General features: G+C 41.1%; 2 protein-coding genes, 2 long non-coding RNA genes and 1 pseudogene across 4 annotated transcripts; 2 read left to right on the top strand and 3 right to left on the bottom strand.

Moving 5' to 3' along the window:
- Positions 1–159: 159 nt before the first annotated feature.
- LOC131242095 (uncharacterized) lies at positions 160–1,168 on the top strand. Its single transcript, XR_009169504.1, has 2 exons — positions 160–290; positions 627–1,168. It is a non-coding gene; the product is annotated as an uncharacterized LOC131242095 (long non-coding RNA).
- Positions 1,169–1,898: 730 nt separating this feature from the next.
- Positions 1,899–5,211, top strand: LOC131242094 (pentatricopeptide repeat-containing protein At2g36730). The gene is made up of 2 exons (XM_058240498.1): positions 1,899–2,115; positions 3,028–5,211. Exon 2 carries the CDS (start codon positions 3,101–3,103, stop codon positions 4,661–4,663), a length of 1,563 nt encoding a protein of 520 aa, XP_058096481.1. The 5' UTR covers positions 1,899–2,115; positions 3,028–3,100; the 3' UTR covers positions 4,664–5,211.
- Positions 5,212–6,208: 997 nt separating this feature from the next.
- LOC131241975 (ABC transporter B family member 9-like) lies at positions 6,209–7,653 on the bottom strand. The gene is made up of 3 exons (XM_058240331.1): positions 7,447–7,653; positions 6,975–7,033; positions 6,209–6,842 (listed from the first exon to the last, which is right to left on the bottom strand). Exons 1-3 carry the CDS (start codon positions 7,651–7,653, stop codon positions 6,209–6,211), a joined length of 900 nt encoding a protein of 299 aa, XP_058096314.1.
- A 1,460-nt stretch (positions 7,654–9,113) lies between these two features.
- On the bottom strand, positions 9,114–12,554 carry LOC131244326 (uncharacterized). Its single transcript, XR_009170253.1, has 3 exons — positions 12,429–12,554; positions 10,487–10,557; positions 9,114–9,202 (listed from the first exon to the last, which is right to left on the bottom strand). It is a non-coding gene; the product is annotated as an uncharacterized LOC131244326 (long non-coding RNA).
- Positions 12,555–13,052: 498 nt separating this feature from the next.
- LOC131241974 (pentatricopeptide repeat-containing protein At2g36730-like) lies at positions 13,053–19,576 on the bottom strand (annotated as a pseudogene).
- Between the last annotated feature and the right edge of the window lie 74 nt (positions 19,577–19,650).

The following is a 19,650-nucleotide window of genomic DNA, read 5'->3' as shown; positions in this document are numbered from 1 at the left end:
AATGGTTCTAGTTGTTAGTGATTAATATTTATATTTTTTCATGTATAAACCTATCTTAATCATTCTGTAAACGGTCCCTTAAATGTATAGCTATTAATGTAGTTAATGTGTTAAATTATAGAAAACTCACAAGTTGTGGATTTGAAACTAACCTCTCATTTCAGAAGAGGGATTTCCAAAACCCTCTTTCGAACGACGCTCGAGCTCTGCCTGGTTTCTCATTTTCTTCTTCCGCCGGTGGGTGAGCTCCGAATCTTTGAAGGATTTCAGGCATATCTCTCCTGCCGTGGGTGAGCTTCTCTCGAAGTCCCCGTTTTTATTCCAAAATCCATTCCATCTGTCATTGCTTTCTCTTTTCTTCTCATTTGGCCATGGTTCCGGTTGGCATTGATTGTAACAATGTCGAGATTTGGCAATGTGGAATGGATGCAACTTGGGGAGGATGAAATGAATTTGTCTTTCGTAGGAATAGATGTGATGTAGCTGTGATTAAGACTAACAGGCATTTGGAAGAACTAGCTTTCTTTCCTAGATAGTGCATCTCATGGATTCGCATTCATTCACTAAATTTGATTTGAATATTTTTCTATTATCTTTTGGATGTGCATTTCATTCACTGTTTCCAGCTTGATTTTGCAGTAACAATGGCAACACTGCTCGGTATTCCTTTTCCTTTTAGAAGGTGCATCATAAGGATCTTGTCAATGTTAACTAGTCGTGATAATATTGAAGTTATACATTTGGCATTGTTGTAAGCCTGTTGGAGTAGACAGGGTCCAGTTGTTTGTCAAACAGTTCCTCTCCTTCGTTTACATAATGTTTCATACATTCTCCTCACACCACAGAGGCTGAGGGTCTGAGGAATCAATACTCTGGCACCTTCACATCACATGTTTAATTTATGATCGATATTTATTAAATCTTTGGCTCTTTCATGTTTTGTTTGATGGTATTTGCTCGTCGGCTTACGAAGTCTCATATAGAGTTAACAGCTTGTTTACTCTTGGGCGGAAGCAGCAGGTTGCAATCCCCTCTCTGTATTTGGGGAAGATCCTCCTTCTTGATCGGTTTTCTTGTTCCTTTAATCTGGCCTATATTTTCAATCTTTGGACCTTTTTTTTTTCCAATAAAATTTACTATTACTGATCCAAAAAAAAAAAAAGAAGAACGAAAGAAAGAAAGAGAGAAGGAGAGTTGGCAATTAGCTCATCTTTTTTTCTATTTCTTTTTATTTTTCTAAATTTATTTACTGAAACTTTTTGTGACCCATTATTGGGAAGATAGTTTAAGGTTGACCAATGAATCAGATGAAACGGTAGTGATAATTGTGAATGCTGAAAAAGAAGAAGAAGAAAAGAAAACCCCTCGTATTGTATGGTTCTAGTATATAACGACCTAGCCTAAAAAGCCCATTTGTATTTTGAGGCCTTTGTTCAACAATCTGAGTTTCTTATGCTTTTATTGGTTGAACATATCACTCTCCAGCCTTTGTTCAAGCATCAGAATTTTTTTATCTTTTTATTCCTTGAGGCCTTCATATTTCTTACCTTTTTTGAGGTCTTCGCATCTTTTGCCAATATCCGGACAAGTCATCAGCCAACAAACATTGTTGGGAATTGTGATAACAACCAGCATACATGGTCCCAGTATACATGGCCCTTGATTCTTTGCTACAGCTATATCGCTTGGAATGTCAATTACCATCTATTTAGAATTGAACACTTGTTTTCATTTATCATAGACATGGCTAGTATTATTCACTTAAGTGTTTCTTTTGAGGCTTTTCTGAGCAGTTTTGTTTGAAGAGGGAGGCGTGGCTATTTGGGTTGCTCAACTCTGTTTTCAACTCTGTTTATGGAGCTCAAAGACTGGAGCAACAGATTATCTTCCTTGTTTAGCCTAAAAATCTTCTTGTCGATTGCCAAGGCAAAGTTTCAGATTTTGGCCTTAGTGCATTGCCCCAGCAAGTAAGTTGACAGTCTGTTGCATCCATGAAGGTGCTCCAGCCATTTGTTACTCTGCATGTCTAATTGCTGTTTGTTCCTCTCTCCATGTGCACGTTGTTGGACTTCTTCAAGAGGGACATGCGGAACGCCAAATTATGTTGCCCCTGAGGTACTCACTCTTTAAATACTGCTCCTCTGATGCAAAATCAGTTCATCTTCTGGACAAGTGAAAGTTCTTTTACTTTTTGCAGCCTTCTATGGCTATTCACAGCAATAGGATTTTGAATCCTACTCTCTCAAATGTGCCAATATGGTACATTTATGCGAAGTCTGATGTTGCAGGACTATTTGAGCCATCTGATGGTCCACGGTTGACCCCACTGATGCTTGGATGCAAATCCGGCCATGATTTATGGTCCAATTGGAATGTGGGGCACACCGATCGAACCAGATGTTCCATCCAACAGGGCGCACAGTCAATTGGACGGCCAGGTACACCATATGGTTGGATTGTGGGGCTGTCAAGTCCAACCGGGAACTCTTTTGGGACTTGTACCAATAGAGTGCTATTAGATATGCTTATATACTAATCAGTTTGGTACTTGTGACTATTGCATAAACCATATGGCTCCCTTGTGTATCTAATCTAATACAGTTGGTCCATGAGGCATGTTTTGCTTCATTATCGGGCCTTCCATCAGATGTTTGAACCTTTTATGTGATGCCATGCCAGTACAATCATTAGGTGGGTCACATTTATGATGGATCCAGTTCATTTTTCAAAATTTTTAACTGTCCATATTATTTTGGACATAGATCCACTTGTTGCATCTTCTTTGGCATTTAAAAAAAAAATAATGTTTGCCATACTATTTATTGGAGAATGATTCCCTATATTGAGCTTTGGTTTTTCTTTCTGAAAGTTTGCATGTTTTCTTATCTATTAAGATGAACTGATTGACAAATTGAAAATTCGATTCAGTTGTTATATGTTGCAGTTTTAGCATTAACTATGTAGTGATATATATTCTAATCTTTAAAATTATTTTATTGCTGGCATGTTTTCATGGCCCAAGTACAGGCCCTCATTTCTTCGCGGAGAACATTACAAAGAACGGATCACTGCATGGGGCGGCTAACATAAAACCCATGACATGAGCAGATTGCAAAGCTCAACTGCCTACCTCCATTACCCGCCGAAAAATCCAAACGGTATTTTGAATTTCGTTTCCATAAAACAACAATGCCTTTATCTTCTAAACCTTTGTTCTTCCATGAAAGAGCTCCACCAAATCCAGGCCCAAATTCAAACCTCCGGCCTCCATCGAGATGGCTTTCTTGTGAGCGAAGTCCTGAGATTCTGCGCACTCTCGCCTTCCGGGAGCTTAGATTACGCACGCTCCCTCCTCGACGCTGCCCTCGATCCCATACCCGCTTCCTGGAACTTTGTCATCAGAGGCTACGCTGGGAACGACTGCCCGAAAGAAGCCGTGGAGGTATTCGTCGAAATGAGGAGGAGGGGAATGACACGCAACAAGCTCACCTTCCCCTTCCTCTTTAAGGCGTGCGCTCGGCTCTTCGATCTTGAAGGAGGGAGGCAAGTTCAAGCGGAGATTGTGAAGAATGGAGTGGATTCGGATGTTTATGTTCAGAACACTCTGATACATTTCTACGGGTCCTGTGGGCGAATATGTGATGCACGCCGAGTGTTTGACGGAATGTGTTTCCGGACTGTCGTTTCTTGGAACACGATTATATCTGGGTATGTTGAGAATTCACAGTCGGATGAATCCTTAGCTGTTTTCACTCTAATGAGAAGCTGTGGCTTCGAACCAGATGGGACCACGATGGTGGTTTTGCTCTCGGCTTGTGCAGAGCTTGGAAATCTGAGCTTGGGGAAATGGGTTCACCACCATGTGATAGAGAAAGGCATGGTAATGAATCTTCAACTGGGTACGGCCCTGGTGAACATGTATGCAAAATGTGGGGCCATTGATTATGCCCGTTGTATATTCTATAAAATGCGTGAGCGGAATGTGTGGACTTGGAGCGCAATGATCTTGGGTTTAGCCCAACATGGTCAAGCAAAGGAAGCTCTTGAGCTTTTCCAGCTACTGACGCATGAGCCGATCAAGCCCAATTACGTCACTTATCTTGGGGTCCTGTGCGCCTGTAGCCATGCTGGATTGGTTGATGATGGGTACCGTTTCTTTCGGGACATGTCGTGTGTCCGAGGCATCCAACCCATGATGTCACATTACAGTGCCATGGTTGACATCTTAGGCCGCAGGGGTCGTGTTGCAGAGGCTTATAAATTCATTACAAGCATGCCCGTTGAGCCTGATGCCGTTGTGTGGAGGACATTGCTCAGTGCATGCAGCATTCATGATGTTACTGATAGCAGTGGCATTGGAAAGAAAGTGAGGAATAGGCTGCTTGAGCTAGAGCCTAAGCGGAGCGGGAACTACGTGATGGTTGCTAACATGTACGCAGAGGTTGGTCTGTGGGAGGAAGTGGCAAACGTTCGTAGGGTGATGAGACATGAACGCTTAAAGAAGATGGCAGGAGAGAGTTGCATCGAGGTGGTCGGGTCGGTTCATAGATTCGTTTGCAGGGATGATTCTTGCAATGATTTTGAGAGCATCTATCGCTTGATGGAAGGATTGAATCTGCAGATGAAGACTGCTGGCCTTTCTCTCCCGAGCGCAGCAGATTGATTTATGTTTTAGTTTGGAAGATGCTCTCAGAGTAGTAAGTGTTGTGATTTTTCACTCTTGGGGCTATGGTTCGCAATGAGACGGGCAGTCCAACCTGACCCTGGAGGGTCGGGACTGGGACCTAAACTTGGCCCTAAGGCTGGGTCCAGGCTTGAAATCTAGACCAGGTTTCCATGCCAGGATGGACCATAGCACACCCACCATCATACAAAAAGAATTACGATTTAAAGATACTTTTGAGCAATTCCCATTTACCATACATGTATTTTGAAGAAGGTCATTGGATTTGGGTTCTGTTTCAATGATCAAACCTTTTAGATGATGAGACTCATTGTAGAGAATGGATGCCCAAAAAAATCTTATAGATTTGAATATTTCAAACATTTAATCATTCAAATCTTTTCCTATACTCTCCGCATAGCTTAGGCTATGGGAACTGGGGTCAGGTTGTATATGTGTTATGTTTTAATGATCTAGACTGTTTATATGATGGCGAGTCGTTGTAAATGAAGCCTTAAAAAATTCTTAAATTATAATTATTTCAAATCTTCAATCATTCGAATCATTTGCTATCTTTTTAGCCCAGTTATGGCCCTAGCCTGGCTCATTTCCACCCCAACTTATGGCTCATTTCCACCCCAACTTTGAGTATGGTATCCGGTGCTTTCCATGCAACTTTTTCTTACGTGGACTGCTAGCCTGGCTCATTTCCACCCCAACTTACGGCCAAGCCAGTGGACCTTTGATATCAGCTTTTGAGTATGGTATCTGGTGGTGCTTTCCATGCAACCTTTTCTTACGTGGATTGCAAGGCTGCAAGAGTAGCTACTACCCGATGTACATTGTATGGATAAGTTCAATTCTGGCATGCCACATCTCACCTCACTGTGGGGGGATCGATAAGCTACTCATGCCATGAGTAGCTTATCTTAGTTTCTACTTATTCAATTCATAAGTATGTAAATTTGGTTTCCAACATCATAAGCAATTGTGCCTCAAGTTAGTTTGGTCTCCCTCACATCTATCATCTATCATATGGGCCAACCTTTGATGTGGATCCACTACAAGAAAAGGGGGCTTTAGCCTTGGTTCAAAACTGTGGCTAAAAAGGTTAAAAACTGAGGCTAAAGCCTTTAGCCTTAGTTTTGCCTCAGTTATCCAAACCGAGGTTGAAACCCTCGTGGCTAAAGGCTTTAGCCTCAGTTTTAGCGACTGAGGCTAAAATAACTTTTATAGCCTCGGTTCTTCAAGTGAAGCTAAAAGAACCTTTTTAGATTCAGTTTTCTTGAAATGAGGCTAAATCAAAATTTTAGCCTCTATTGTTTCCAACTGAGACTAAATCCAAATTTTAGCTACGGGAGTTATAGTCTCTGTTTAGATAACTAAGTCAGAAACGAGACTAAAGATGGATTTAGCCTCTTTTGGCATCAACCGAGGCTAAATTTAGTTTTTAACCTAATCAACAAATGATTGAACCTGTGCATATTTCACCCATTTAACATTCATCAAGACAATAATCAGCACAATATCAAAAAAACAATTAATTTACCAAAACAAACTACAAATGTCTTCCTTTCCTAGCCTTCCACCCGCAACATCTTTGAGAGAGTAGTATGAATTTACCAAAAAGAAAAAGAAAAAAGTACAAGCGACTTGTGGCATCTTGTCTATGAACCTTGCAGCATTAGCAATGTCAGTTACTGTTCTGATTTCTTCCAATGTAGCACCCGCCTTACCACATGTGATATTCTCCTTTATAGTAGTTGTGAATAAGATGGGCTCTTGGCTAACAAGAACGGTCTTCTCTCTGATCCATCCAAGTTGCAGCTTCTTCAAGTTGATGCCATCTATAAGCACTTCACCAGCTTGGGGGTCATAGAACCTCTCCAACAGGCTGATCACTGTTGACTTCCCACTGCCGCTCTCTCCAACTAGAGCCACAGTCATGCCGCTTGGAACATGCAACGAGAACCCAGAAAATACATGAATGTCAGGTCTTGCAGGGTAGCTAAAGCAAGCATCTCTCAGTTCTATATCGCTGTTGATATCTTCCAACACAATTCCACTTATGTCGTATGAGTTGATCTTTGGTTTCCGTTTGATGGTCTCAAACATCTTGTATGCTGTTGCTCGCCCTGCTGCAAATGCATTCACAGATGGGGAAGCTTGGCCTAGAGTCCTGGTTCAAAAAAAGAAGCAAGATTGCACAAGACCAAGGTGACCTAATTGCTTCTGTAATTTGATTTTATTTTTCTTTGAAATATTAATTTTACTTGATCATGCATGTATGTAATAACCGATTCTAACTTACATTCCACCAGTCACGATTGCTATCATGATATTGATGACATCGCCACCGGTGTACCCTTTCTAGAGTATCAATTTGGAGCCATACCACACAGCTAATCCATAGCTACTGAATATGATAAACAGAACAGCGGCGATTCCTAATCCAGAGGCCACCCCTTGTCGGACAGTGGACTGGTATGAAGTTTCCAAAGACTTGTTATATTTCGTGATCACTTGCTTCTCACCAGTGTATGAAGAGATTGGTAGATAACAGTACATATCTCATGCTAATGTCTGAAAACATCATCCAAAATTCCAAATAACTAACACACTCAAAAACCTAGAACTATCATAACAGTGCATTTATTCAAACCAACCATCAGAATCTTAAGCTAAAGGACTGTTGTAGAGTTTTTCACCAAACCATACTACCAAGAATGCCAATTCATCTAAAACCTGGTACAGGCTTAGAAACCACTACGGAGGTGGAGTACAAGGTGAAGGGTGGATTCCTTCTGTATGTTGTAATCTGCCAGCATGTGCCCATCCTCAAGCTGCTTACCAGCAAAGGTGAGGCGCTGCTGGTCTGGTGGGATCCCCTCCTTGTCCTGGATTTTTTCCTTCACATTCTCAATCGTATCAGAACTCTCGACCTCCAGAGTAATGGACTTCCAAGTGAGAGTCTTCACAAAAATGTACATGCCACCACTGAGACGGAGCACCAGATGGAAGGTTGATTCCTTTTAAATGTTATAATCAGCAAGCTTGCGACCATCCTCCAACTGCTTTCTAGCGAAAATCAGCCTCTGCTGATCTGGGGGAATCCCCTCCCTGTCCTGGATCTCGGGGGTCCAGAAATGGACCAAAAGTCACATTGATTAGAAAATCCTAAAATGTGAAAATTGTTTTGGAAAAAATGACCGAGTGGACATCAATGACTTTTCGATTTCTACACCATTTATAATGGTTAGTATCGGCCAATCACAATAATTTTTTCTATGGATGCTGATGATGATGATGATGATTAATGCATTACTTATGTAGTTTCAATGAAGCTACAGTTGTTCATAGATTCTGTGTTACATTTTATATAAATGTAGAGACATGAAGTGTATTGGGTTTTCTGAGCTTGCAATGTTGAACCTCTCAAATCCATGTCTAACAGCAACCTGGTTTATATGTCCAAGTCATATAAATTATATTTGTTGAAGTAGAAGATACCTTGAGGATTTTTCAATTTCAACATGAATACAAAATGTAAATAAAGAACCAAGTGCATCAAATCAATGAAAATGTTAAGAGATAGATTCCTTTAAAATCTTCAATTTGCAAGGATGGTTACCGAGAAAGAGGAATTTGCAGAAGGACAACATCAATCGAAAGATATGAATCCATAAAATTCCATACAAATCAACATATCCACCAATTTACAGGAGAGTTTTTTTTGTTATTATTATCAGTGAAAAAGAAGAAAAAAAAAGGTCATAGTTTTTAGTTGCAGGATCCTTCTAACTAGGTTCCCACTCCCACTTTGGACTCTCCCTCAGTCCCGATAGTCACGAAAAGCCCATCATGGGATCTCATGATCGTGGCCCACTAGTCAGATTTAGATCATATTTTAAGTTTTGCTTATTTATGTTATTTAGAACATCATGAACGTTTTAGATTTCTTTGATTGGTTTTTATTTCTGTTTACTTTATCGCCAAGAAAGAGGAATTTGCAGAATGACAACATCAATCGAAAGATATGAATCCATAAAATTCCATACAAATCAATATATCCACCAATTTACAGGAGAGTTTTTTTTAGTTATTATTATCAGTGAAAAAGAAGGAAAAAAAAGTCATAGTTTTTAGTTGCAGGATCCTTCTAACTAGGTTCCCACTCCCACTTTGGACTCTCCCTCAGTCCCTCCACTCCGGCTTCCTAGCTATTTATTCTTTAGGGTTTAGGGTTCTAATTAGTCACGAGGTCTTCAACTACGACTGAAAATGCGCTGACTTGTTAACATGATCCACTATTCTCTACACACGCATGTTGGGTAACATTGGGCATTTCTTGTGTTTCTTCTTAACTTCAATTACGTACTAAGGTTAACACCCACTTTGGGTGTATTTAATCCCTAAATTCTCGCTTGCAGACCTAGAAAATAAAAATCTGATATCGCATGCTAGCTGTTGGAGAAGGGATAGCAGGACTCCTTGACTCAGAGGAAGAGGAAGAACTGATAGAATTGCTTGTAAATCAACCTGAAGAATGAGCAGGATAGGCAGATAACATTAGAACATATTTGACAAACACAAAACGTCAAAAGAATAGTAGGGGGAAATGTTCAGGTTTAAATCGATCTCTATCATTAAAATTTTAGTCGAAGGTTTGGTAGAAGAAAAAAGCAAAATGCCAGAAATATGGAGAATGAAAAGTTTGGGTTTAACATGGTTCCAATTCAATTTATAAAAAAAAAAAAAAAAAAAAAAAAAAAAAAAACAGCTATATATGCATATGGTTGTGTTGTGTTTAAAATAAGGTTAGAGTAAAAATTTCAATTAAAATGGTTAAAATTTCTACATGCATAAGAAACTATTATAAAGGTAATCGAATTGTGGGTTAATATTAACTTTTGCCTCTCTTGAATCCTTCCTTTGCAAGTATTCCCCATACAAATTGATCTGTTTCTTCTGAAATCTTCACTGCCTATCTTCTTTAAAATTTGGAGTTTTAATTTTGGTTTGTCCAAATATTTATTTAATTTTGCCCATCTTCTTAAAAATACAGAGTTTTAAACATTTAGTCAATTTACCTTAAAAGAAATAAAAGAAAGAAAAAAGAAGAAGGGATTTTGAACTTGAGTTTTGCTAACAAGGCTCATGATTTATTCCGAAGAAAGTGAAGGAGAATCTTACATATGGAGGCTCCTCATGGTTGGTAGAGTGAATTTTGATTGTTTGCACATGGGGTCCTTGGAGGTGAATGATGATAAATGCTCAATTCTTTGATGTTATCCGGGCCAATGAGAATGGTGGATTTCTTGGAGGTGGGGGTTAAATGCCCATTGAAAAGGGGTGATTCTAGAAATGACAAGTCTTCCCACAACCAATTGGAGCCTTGGCCACCATCTGTTATGTTTAAGGAGATTTACCATTTATAGGCTGAACATTTAGTTTACCCAAATGAAAAGGAGAAGGAAATGTCATGGCCAATACCTCAGACATAGAACATGTTCATGATATGCTCTGTAATTGCAACTCTTTCCCTATTTTGTACTATTTGTCTTACTTTGAAAAACCCTTCACTAATTCTCAGAAAGAAACAGAAAAAAGTTCTGTCGATAGAGATTAATGACAGGTACATAATCTTTTTCTTTTCTTTTCTTTTCTTCTTGGAAGGATGATGATAATTCATTAAGCTAAAGGAGAGGAAGGTAATTCCCAATACAGAGGGGACACTGAGCCCTGGATCTCACAAGATTGATAACCAGAGGATTAAGTCTTCTGGAAGAAGGGGTAAATGAAATGACAGGTACAGAATCTTACCCACCAAAAGAGGACAAGATCAATGGTGCTAGTGATAATGTGAGTTGCCATAGGAGTCTTTGAAGTTGAATCTACAGCACAGAGAAGAAACATGGATGACTCTTCATTTTCTGAATCTACAACACATACAAGTCCAGCCAGCAACTTATAGGACGATACACAAAATACACACCATATATTGGCCAATAGGAATTATGCCTTGGTTCCAATGTATTTAAGGAGGATCGTAAACAAGGCAATATATATATATATATATATATATATATATATATACATGGAACTTTGGAAAATACAAAATATTATCCATTTAAATAAAGTACTTTTTTTTTTTTCGTTTCCTGTAATGGGATTTTTTTTTTCCCTTTTTTGTTCCTCTGATCATAATTTTTTTTAGAGGTGAGATGCTTCAACATCCCAAAATGACCATTTCCAATATCGTAGCTCGATAATTCCTAAGAATGGAAAGATTGAGAAGGATGTTGCTCACTGAATTAGGACAGGGTGATTGAAGTCGAGATGTACCTCAGGGGGGATGGTCAAAAGGACATGGGTTTAGATAAGGATATGGTCCTTGATAGTGTGGGATGTTGACCAAGATTCATGTAGCTTACCCCAATTAGTTGGGATATGACTTAGATAATGATGATAATGATGGGAATGATGCTTCTAATCGGAAGATGAGATTCCTCTAGTTTATGGTTTGATTCCACAATAGTGCTCTAGTCTGTGGTGAGATTCCTCCACTATACTACTGCCACGAAGTTATTAGCAATTTAAAGCAATCAAAGGTGGATCGAGCTCTTTTAACTGGTACGTCTTCCATCCCCTTTCAACTGAATCCATTTTCCATCTTACATTCTTAAGACATCATCACAATGTCTTAGTTTTGCTCAATCTTAAACCTCCAGATGCTAAATCCTTCCTTCAAATTTCTATCTTATCATTCTTATTGTTCAATCACAGTCTTGGTTTTGCTAAATCTTGAACCTCTAGATACTAAAGCCTACCTCCAAACCTCCAACTGGAACTTGTGAGTAAGCTGGTCTCGTTGACCTGCACTACACCATCCACGAACAACACCAAGAAGGGATTCCATCCTGAATACTAGTGGTGAATCATCTATAACAGGTGCAAACAAGTGCTTAATGTCTACCCCTAATGAAGAACGGATGTAAACAAGGGCTTAATGGTTGCCCCTAATGAAGACCATAGTTCTAAAACTCCATGCATTGACTCAAACGTCAGTTGCGGGGCCACTCGACTTGACTGGATTTCATGCTGAGTCATTAAGAAACTGGATTCTAAGTGTGACTCAGTCTTGACCCAATGGCATTCACTGAATTGCTGACTAGGTCAACTCAACGCAGCTCACAACGACTCAAACCGAGTTTCGAATATGCAACTGCTGTCAGAGTGGAAAGCATAAGCTCCACATCTGTTTAATTCAGAAACATGTTATATTTTAACTATACATAACCATTTTCAGTGTTTATAAAAACACAATATTATTAATTTAACTATTAAATATCGAGTAGATCAAGTAAAGACCCATATAAATCCTCACGTGGACCCAAGTCAATTGGAAATCAAATCAGGTTGATTTTTTTGGGCTTTCAAACTATGCTGAGGAGACCCCCAAACAGGCACTTAATAGCATGATAAAATTGCCAGGAGCCTGCCACAATAAAATGCTATTTATCCTGTATCTTGCATTTATCGATGTGCTGTTGGCAATAAGGAATCAACAAACATGATACGATGCCAGCAGCACTCTAAACATATATAGGGATCCTCGCTTGGTAGGTGGAGAGGCTATTGACTAGAAAGCCTCCAAATAACTCTGCTGGATGTTACCCAAATGAACCAACTCACCAATGAATCAGTGACCCAGTGGTGACCTGGTGCATGGCCCCTTAAATATGAAGATGACAATATTGCGTACCTGAGAACATAACCAGGACACAATGGTGACATCACTTCTTTGAAGGGCTGAAGTGAATGCTTCCCCATACTTGTGTTCAGATACTAATCTTTCCAGCTCCTTCTTTGGATCCAAAGGTGCCTCAACCTGTTGCACAGTCATGCCTTGCACAAAATCAGCGTCATTTTTGTTCCTTCTTACCACATTGATATCAACCCAAAAGTAGCAACTTGGACAAGTTCCCCAAAGCACCCTTTGGTATAATGGCCATGGAAGCTTGTAATGGTAATGGTCTTTAGTTACAAAGATGCGAAGGTAATGGTTGTCAGTTTATTGGGAGGTGAGTAGGTGACTAAACTTTCTCTAATCATCATTAAGGTAAAAAGAGTGGTGGTTATGGATTGTTTGTGCTATAAAATGGGTCCTTAGGAACCCATGGAAATCATCCAAAAAACAGTCTATGGTTCACTAGGAAAACCTATTGACAATCAGCAATTACCAGTCTTGTGACAAAAGTCACCTCTTCTGGGCTGCAATTCTTTCCAAGCATCAACCATTTTAACTAAGAGTAGTTGAGTAACAAAGTGCTCTACACTTAAAAAGAGACATGGGGAGATGGGGGCAGTGCTTTTTTTTTTTTCCCCCTTGTCTGTCCACCTGAAATTTTGGCTTGCTACAGACAGCCAGCCTGATAGTTAGTCTCAAACCCAGCAAATAGCAGCTATAAATAGAGCTAGAGTCAGAGTCAGGCAGGGCATCAATTGAACAAATGTTGCTAAGTATTTGCCCAACCTAGCCCATTTATTTGTTAAGGCCTGAGTAAGACAACAGGCTTAGAAGTTGAACCAAATTTCAGCCCATGTGGCTGAGCCCAAATAGCTAAGCACGCCAGTGCTTACCTCTGCTCAGCATTTTATATTTTACTTTGGACATTATATTAACTAATTTTCTACTTGGCCCGTTTTTAGATATATGCTAGCAGACGAATCTATGAACCGACCCGACCACCTTGATGCAACTCTCTCTTGACATCTTCTTTAAGCCTTCATGTCTCATCACCCTACGAAGGTTTGCCACTTCTCCCACAGACCAACCTCTGCGTACATGTTAGCAACCATCACATAGTTCCCGCTCCGCTTAGGCTCTAGCTCAAGCAGCCTATTCCTCACTTTCTTTCCAATGCCACTGCTATCAGTAACATCATGAATGCTGCATGCGCTGAGCAATGTCCTCCACACAATGGCATCAGACTCAACGGGCATGCTTGTAATGAACTTATAAGCCTCTTCAAGATGATCCCTGCGGCCTAAGATGTCAACCATAGCACTATAATGTGACATCATGGGTTGGATGCCTTGGACACACAACATGTTCCGAAAGAAACGGTAAACGGTACCCGTCATCAACCAATCCAGCATGGCTACAGGCGCACAGGACCTCAAGATAAGTGACGTAATTGGGCTTGATCGGCTCATGCTTCAGTAGCTAGAAAAGCTCAAGAGCTTCCTTTGCTTGACCATGTTGGGCTAAACCCAAGATCATTGTGCTCCAAGTCCACACATTCCGCTCAGGCATTTTATAGAATATGCGACGGGCATAATGAATGGCCCCACATTTTGCATACATGTTCACTAGGGCCGTACCCCAGTTGAAGATTCATTACCATGCCTTTCTCTATCACATGGTGGTGAACCCATTTCCCCGAGCTCAGATTTCCAAGCTCCGCAAAAGCTGAGAGCAAAACCACCATCGTGGTCCCATCTGGTTGAAGCCACAGCTTCTCATTAGAGTGAAAACTGCTAAGGATTCATCCGACTCCGAATTCTCAACATACCCAGATATAATCGTGTTCCAAGAAACGACAGTCCGGAAACACATTCCGTCAAACACTCGGTGTGCATCACATATTCGCCCACAAGACCGTAGAAATGTATCAGAGTGTTTAGAACATAGACATCTGAATGCACTCCATTCTTCACAATCTTCGCTTGAACTTGCCGCCCTCCTTCAAGATTGGAGAGCCGATCGCACGCCTTGAAGAGGAAGGGGAAGGTGATCTTGTTGCGTGTTGTTCCCGTCGTCCTCATTTCGACGAATACCTCCACGGCTTCTTTCGGGCAGTCATTCCCAGCGTAGCCTTTGATGACAAAGTTCCAAGAAGCGGGTATGAGATTGAGGGCGGCGTTGAGGAAGGAGCGTGTGTAATATACGCTCCTGGAAGGCGCGAGTGCGCAGGATCTCAGGACTTCGCTCACGAGAAAGCCATCTCGATTGAGGTCGGAGGTTTGAATTTGGGCGTGGATTTGGTGGAGCCCTTTCATGGAAGAACAAAGGATTAGAAGATAAAGGTATTGCTGTTTTATGGAAACGAAATTTAAAATACCGTTCGGATTTTTTGGCGGGTAATGGAGGTAGGCAGTTGAGCTTGGCAATCTGCTTATGTAATGGGTTTTATCTTACCCGCCCCATGCAGCGATCCGTTCTTTGTAATGTTCTCCGCGAAGAAATGAGGGCCGTGTACTTGGGCGGGTCCATGATGGGCCCCACGTGGCTGCACGGTTGGATGATCTGGAGGTGGTCCATTTGTGGACCATGATGATGTATAAATTACAGTGATGGGAAAATCATAGGTCCTTGATTTTCCCCATTAAATGCAGACCATAGTTATGCTTGTTCATCACGGGGCGTTGGGGACTGGATCAGTGGTGTCCATCAGGTGGGCCACATTGTTGTTGATGCACGACTAACAAGATAATCCTAGCCAGCCAGTCGGGCCTTCAAATGAAGATAAGAAAATAAATACATAGAAGAAGGTTGATTTTTTTTTTTTTTTTTTTTTAAAGAAGTTTTTCAGTCCACTTTCACAGGTGCGTGGGACCCCGGATCCGCTGACGTGCGTGGGACGCCTTACTGTGGGGCTCACAGTGATGTATGTACCTTAAATCCACACCGTCCAACCATTTTGGAAGCTCATTTTCGGGCATGATCCAAAAAACTAAGTTGGATAAAATCTTAGCTGGACCACAACACAGGAAACAGTCGTGATTGAATCCCACCATTAAAAACTTCATGGATTCCAATGGAATATTCGTTTGCAATCTAAACTGTTGATAAGGTCACAAACACCTGGATGAAGAGACCACACGAATATCATCTTGATACAAATCTTTCGTGGCCCACAAGAAGTTTTAAATGGTCAATCACCATTGTTTCCTGTACTATGGTCCATCTGGGATATGGAACTGCTTCATTTTTTGGATCATGCCCTAAAATGAGCTTTCAATACGGATGAACGGTGGAGATATAGTGACATACATCACAGTGGGCCCCACAGTCAGAGGTCCCTCTCACCGCGGTGGATCCGGGGTCTCACCTAATCCGCTCCCCGGGGGGGGCACCAAAGCTTCGGCATTAGGGCCTGTGGTCCATATCTGGGCTTAAATTCAGGCACAAATTTTAATTGGGCTGGCCCAGCAGGCTGCATGAAGGGTGTAGAAAAGGGACGATTCGACCGAACAAAATGAGAAATGAGCACACACAGTGCTTGCATGTGAACATTTTCCAATGCACCCATTTCTTTCTTGCGAACCTGACGTACATATGGGATAAAATATCCATTAAAAAGGCGGCCGCATCATCCTGATATACTCACTGGGCAGGATACAACATTGAAATCAATGGATAACTGATGATTTGACTCTACAGACTAGTGTGGTCCACCCAATGTGGTAGTTATGTCTTATTCCACATCGCACGATCATCAAGGTGCGGCTAACATTTTTCAAAGATCAGATATTCTACATTGAAGGAGGACTCAGCTGCAACCCGGAACCAAAGCTGTGGGTGGCACCCTGACCGTGGGGCACACCTTATGTACGAATTTTATATCCATGACGTCCATCCTTTTTAACAACTTATTTTAGAGAATGTTCCAAAAAAATGGAGCATAAACAAATCTCAGGTGGACCACAAAAAGTAGTCACTAAAGGGCTATCGTTAAAAAATTCCTAGGGTCTATCATAATGTTTATTTTCCATCCAAAAATATCAGCTTGATCCAAAACTTTTTTGTAGCCTACAACATGTTTTTAATGGTCAATGGCCACTGTGTGGTGTGCTCCTCTCTGCACAATCCGTGTCCCACGGAGAGAGACAGCAGACAATTGGATCGTGGATCTCCACTCGACCCTTGATCAGGGTGATTTCTGGATGTTTATTCATCCTCATGTGTCTCACCTAATTAATGGGTCGGATGGCAAGTAAAAAACACAATGGCTCCGAGAGAATTTGTAGGGAGGATATCCTTGTTCCCCTTTGTCCTTCTGTTGTTACCCGCCAATGATTTTTGGGAACTTTTGCTAACAAGAGGTCTCATCTAATGGATGGACTGGATGTTACGAACACGTTATCATGGGCCATTGGGTTCTCAACACTTCGACTAGGCAGGTGAATTGTTTGGACGCGGATTGCCTCCTACCCCCCGCCCCGACGGTAATCCGTACGGGCAGGGCTCTGTTGGGCCTACAGTGATGTAAGTGTTTTATCCACGCTGTTCATCTCTTTCCTCAGATCAGTTTAAGGTATGATCCGAAAAATGAGCCAGGCCCACAGCTCCAATGGACCACAAAGTGGGGATTGAACGTCCACCATTAAAAAGTTCTTGGGAGCTGGAGAAGTTTCGGATCAAGCTTATATTTGTGTTTTCACTTCATCCACGTCTACATGAACTTATTAATAGGTTGGATGGTAAGAAAACATCACAGTGGACCGTAGAAAGGTTTTAACGGTAAGTGTCATTATCAGTGCAGCTTCCTTTGGTGTGTTCCACTAGGGCTGTGGACCTGCCTCATTTTTAAGATCATAACTTAAAATGATCTGATAAAAGCGATGAACGGAATGGATCAAACACTTACATCGAAGTGGGCCCCACAGAGCCCCGCCCGGGGGTAGGACGCAATTCGCGTCCGAATTGTTTAGCGAGGAGAGCACCCGCTTGAGCGTGCTGTGGATTATGATGGGGCCCACCGTGATGTATATGTTTTATCCATTCCGTCCATCCGTTTGTCCATTTCATTTAGGGGCATGAGGCCAAACTTGAAGCTTATCTAAATCTGAAATATACCACACGACCGAAAGGAGTGGGGATAATGACGTCCACCATTGAAACTTTTCTAATTGCTAGAGTAATGTTTATTTGTAACCCAACCTCTTCACGAAGTCACACAGACCTAGATAAATGGAAAACACAACAGATATCAGCTTGATATAAAACTTCAGATTCTTTAAGAAGTTTTGAATTGTAGGTGTTCAATGGTCACTGTTTCCTGTGGTGTGGTCCACTCAAGTTTTTTAAATGTTTAATCTTTTGGTTCACTAGCTAAAATGAACAGAATAACGGATGGACGGTGTGGATGAAACAAATACGTCACGGTACGCCCCACATATAATACACACCACGCTATCGCGTGATGTGCTCCACTCTACACAATCCGCCTCCCACGGAGAGAGCCAGCGACCCAGCAGACGAGTGGATCGTGGATCTCCACTCAACTCGTCCGAGTTTTACTATTCACTCGACCGAAATATTCTGTAAAAAACCGGTCTCTGACACTGACCCGGCTAGGAAGCCTGCCGATCGCCGAATGGGATCGGCGACTTTTTAAAACCATATATCTGAAAATGTTTTTCCTTTTCCGAACGTGGACCATTCAATGTCTCTCACCCGTCCATTTTTAGGAAAGCAATCAGCTAGTTAGCATCAACCCGTCAATAATTTTTGGGCTATGGCTAATCCATGGCCAGGTCCACCGGATAAATGATTCTGATTTCAGGCCAGCCACCCGATGAGGTGAGGGTAAAAAATGGTTAGTCGTTGAAAATCAATGGGCAAGATTATATAGTTAAAAGATTTTCCTACAGCGATATTATCCATCCGTAATGGGCCAACAGTTTGAACGGTCTGGATTAGTTGTGCATGCAGGCTTACCCTGGATACGTTGCCACGACTTGCTAAATTGTAGCAATCACACATGGTACCATAACGCCCCATTTTCATGGAGCTCGTTTTTCTCGTCACTAGCCAAAATAATCATGGCGTTGAAGTGGGACGTCTGCTAGCCGCGTGTACACCTAAGTCACATTACAGGCTTCCATATATACCAACATGGCCCACTTTCACAAAATCGGATCCGTTCATAGGATAAGGCCCACCATTTACTTTCGATGGTAAAAAAAAGGCTGGCCTGTTGATTTTTTAGCGTTAATGTACGGAACAAATGGACAACTAAACAAGACATTTAAGCTCTCAAATTGTTCTATACATTCTCATCCACCTGGTGAGTAGATAGGCCTAATCTTTTATCATAGAGTCTAAGTACTCGGGTCCACCTGATGGGCAGATCGGATTTAGGATAGGTATTACTGGTGCATGTAGAGGAATGTCCACTTGCGTGGGATTAGAGAACCTACTCCTGCAGAGTCCTCTCATTGGCTCGATGGGCTGGTTTCGGTTAATCCACCTTTCATTAAAGAGACATGCTCCAGTGCTCCAAGAGCAATGTAAATTATAGTGCTCTTAGTGGTATTAATTGGGACACTTAGACAATCCAATCCATTGATCTAGACTGTTCATTGGCTCCATCAAAAATTTCATAGGCTATCGTACGAAAATCGCACCAATAAGATAAATACTAACCATTCGATGAATGTCTTTTAAATATGGACAGTCAGGATCGTTTGTACAAACATATGTCCAACCAATAATTTGATCCATCTATTTCTTAGGAACCATCATGGATTGATTATTATTCTAAAGAATCATCTCTTTAAGGCAATTGTAACCATTCCATCCATGGCTTAGAAAAAGGATGGCTTAAAAAAATAATACAAAATGTAGGATTGATTAGATATATGATCAGATCTATTTTTCAATCATAGACCATGAAATATTTTCAGGACTAAATGGACAGTTCAGATTGATCGATTGGAATGTTCAAATGAACCGATGTAACTAGGAGCACTATGACTTATAGTGCTCTCGAGAGCATTGGAGCATTTCTCCATTAAATTCCCCCCGAAAATCTTCTCTAATCTTGTAACTCTCACACGCCTCCACCATCAACATCCATGCATGGCTGGTTCATGCAACGGCGCACACGATCTCCCAGTCATTACTCATTATTACGCCACCTTCTCTCCTCCTCTAAATATAGAGGCTTACTCCAACTCCCCAACTCAAATAGCAT

This window comes from Magnolia sinica, chromosome 4 (genome assembly GCF_029962835.1).
Source record: "Magnolia sinica isolate HGM2019 chromosome 4, MsV1, whole genome shotgun sequence".
Lineage (NCBI taxonomy): Eukaryota > Viridiplantae > Streptophyta > Magnoliopsida > Magnoliales > Magnoliaceae > Magnolia > Magnolia sinica.
Note: the sequence above shows the minus strand (reverse complement) of the source record. Positions and strands in the feature narration are given on the sequence as shown.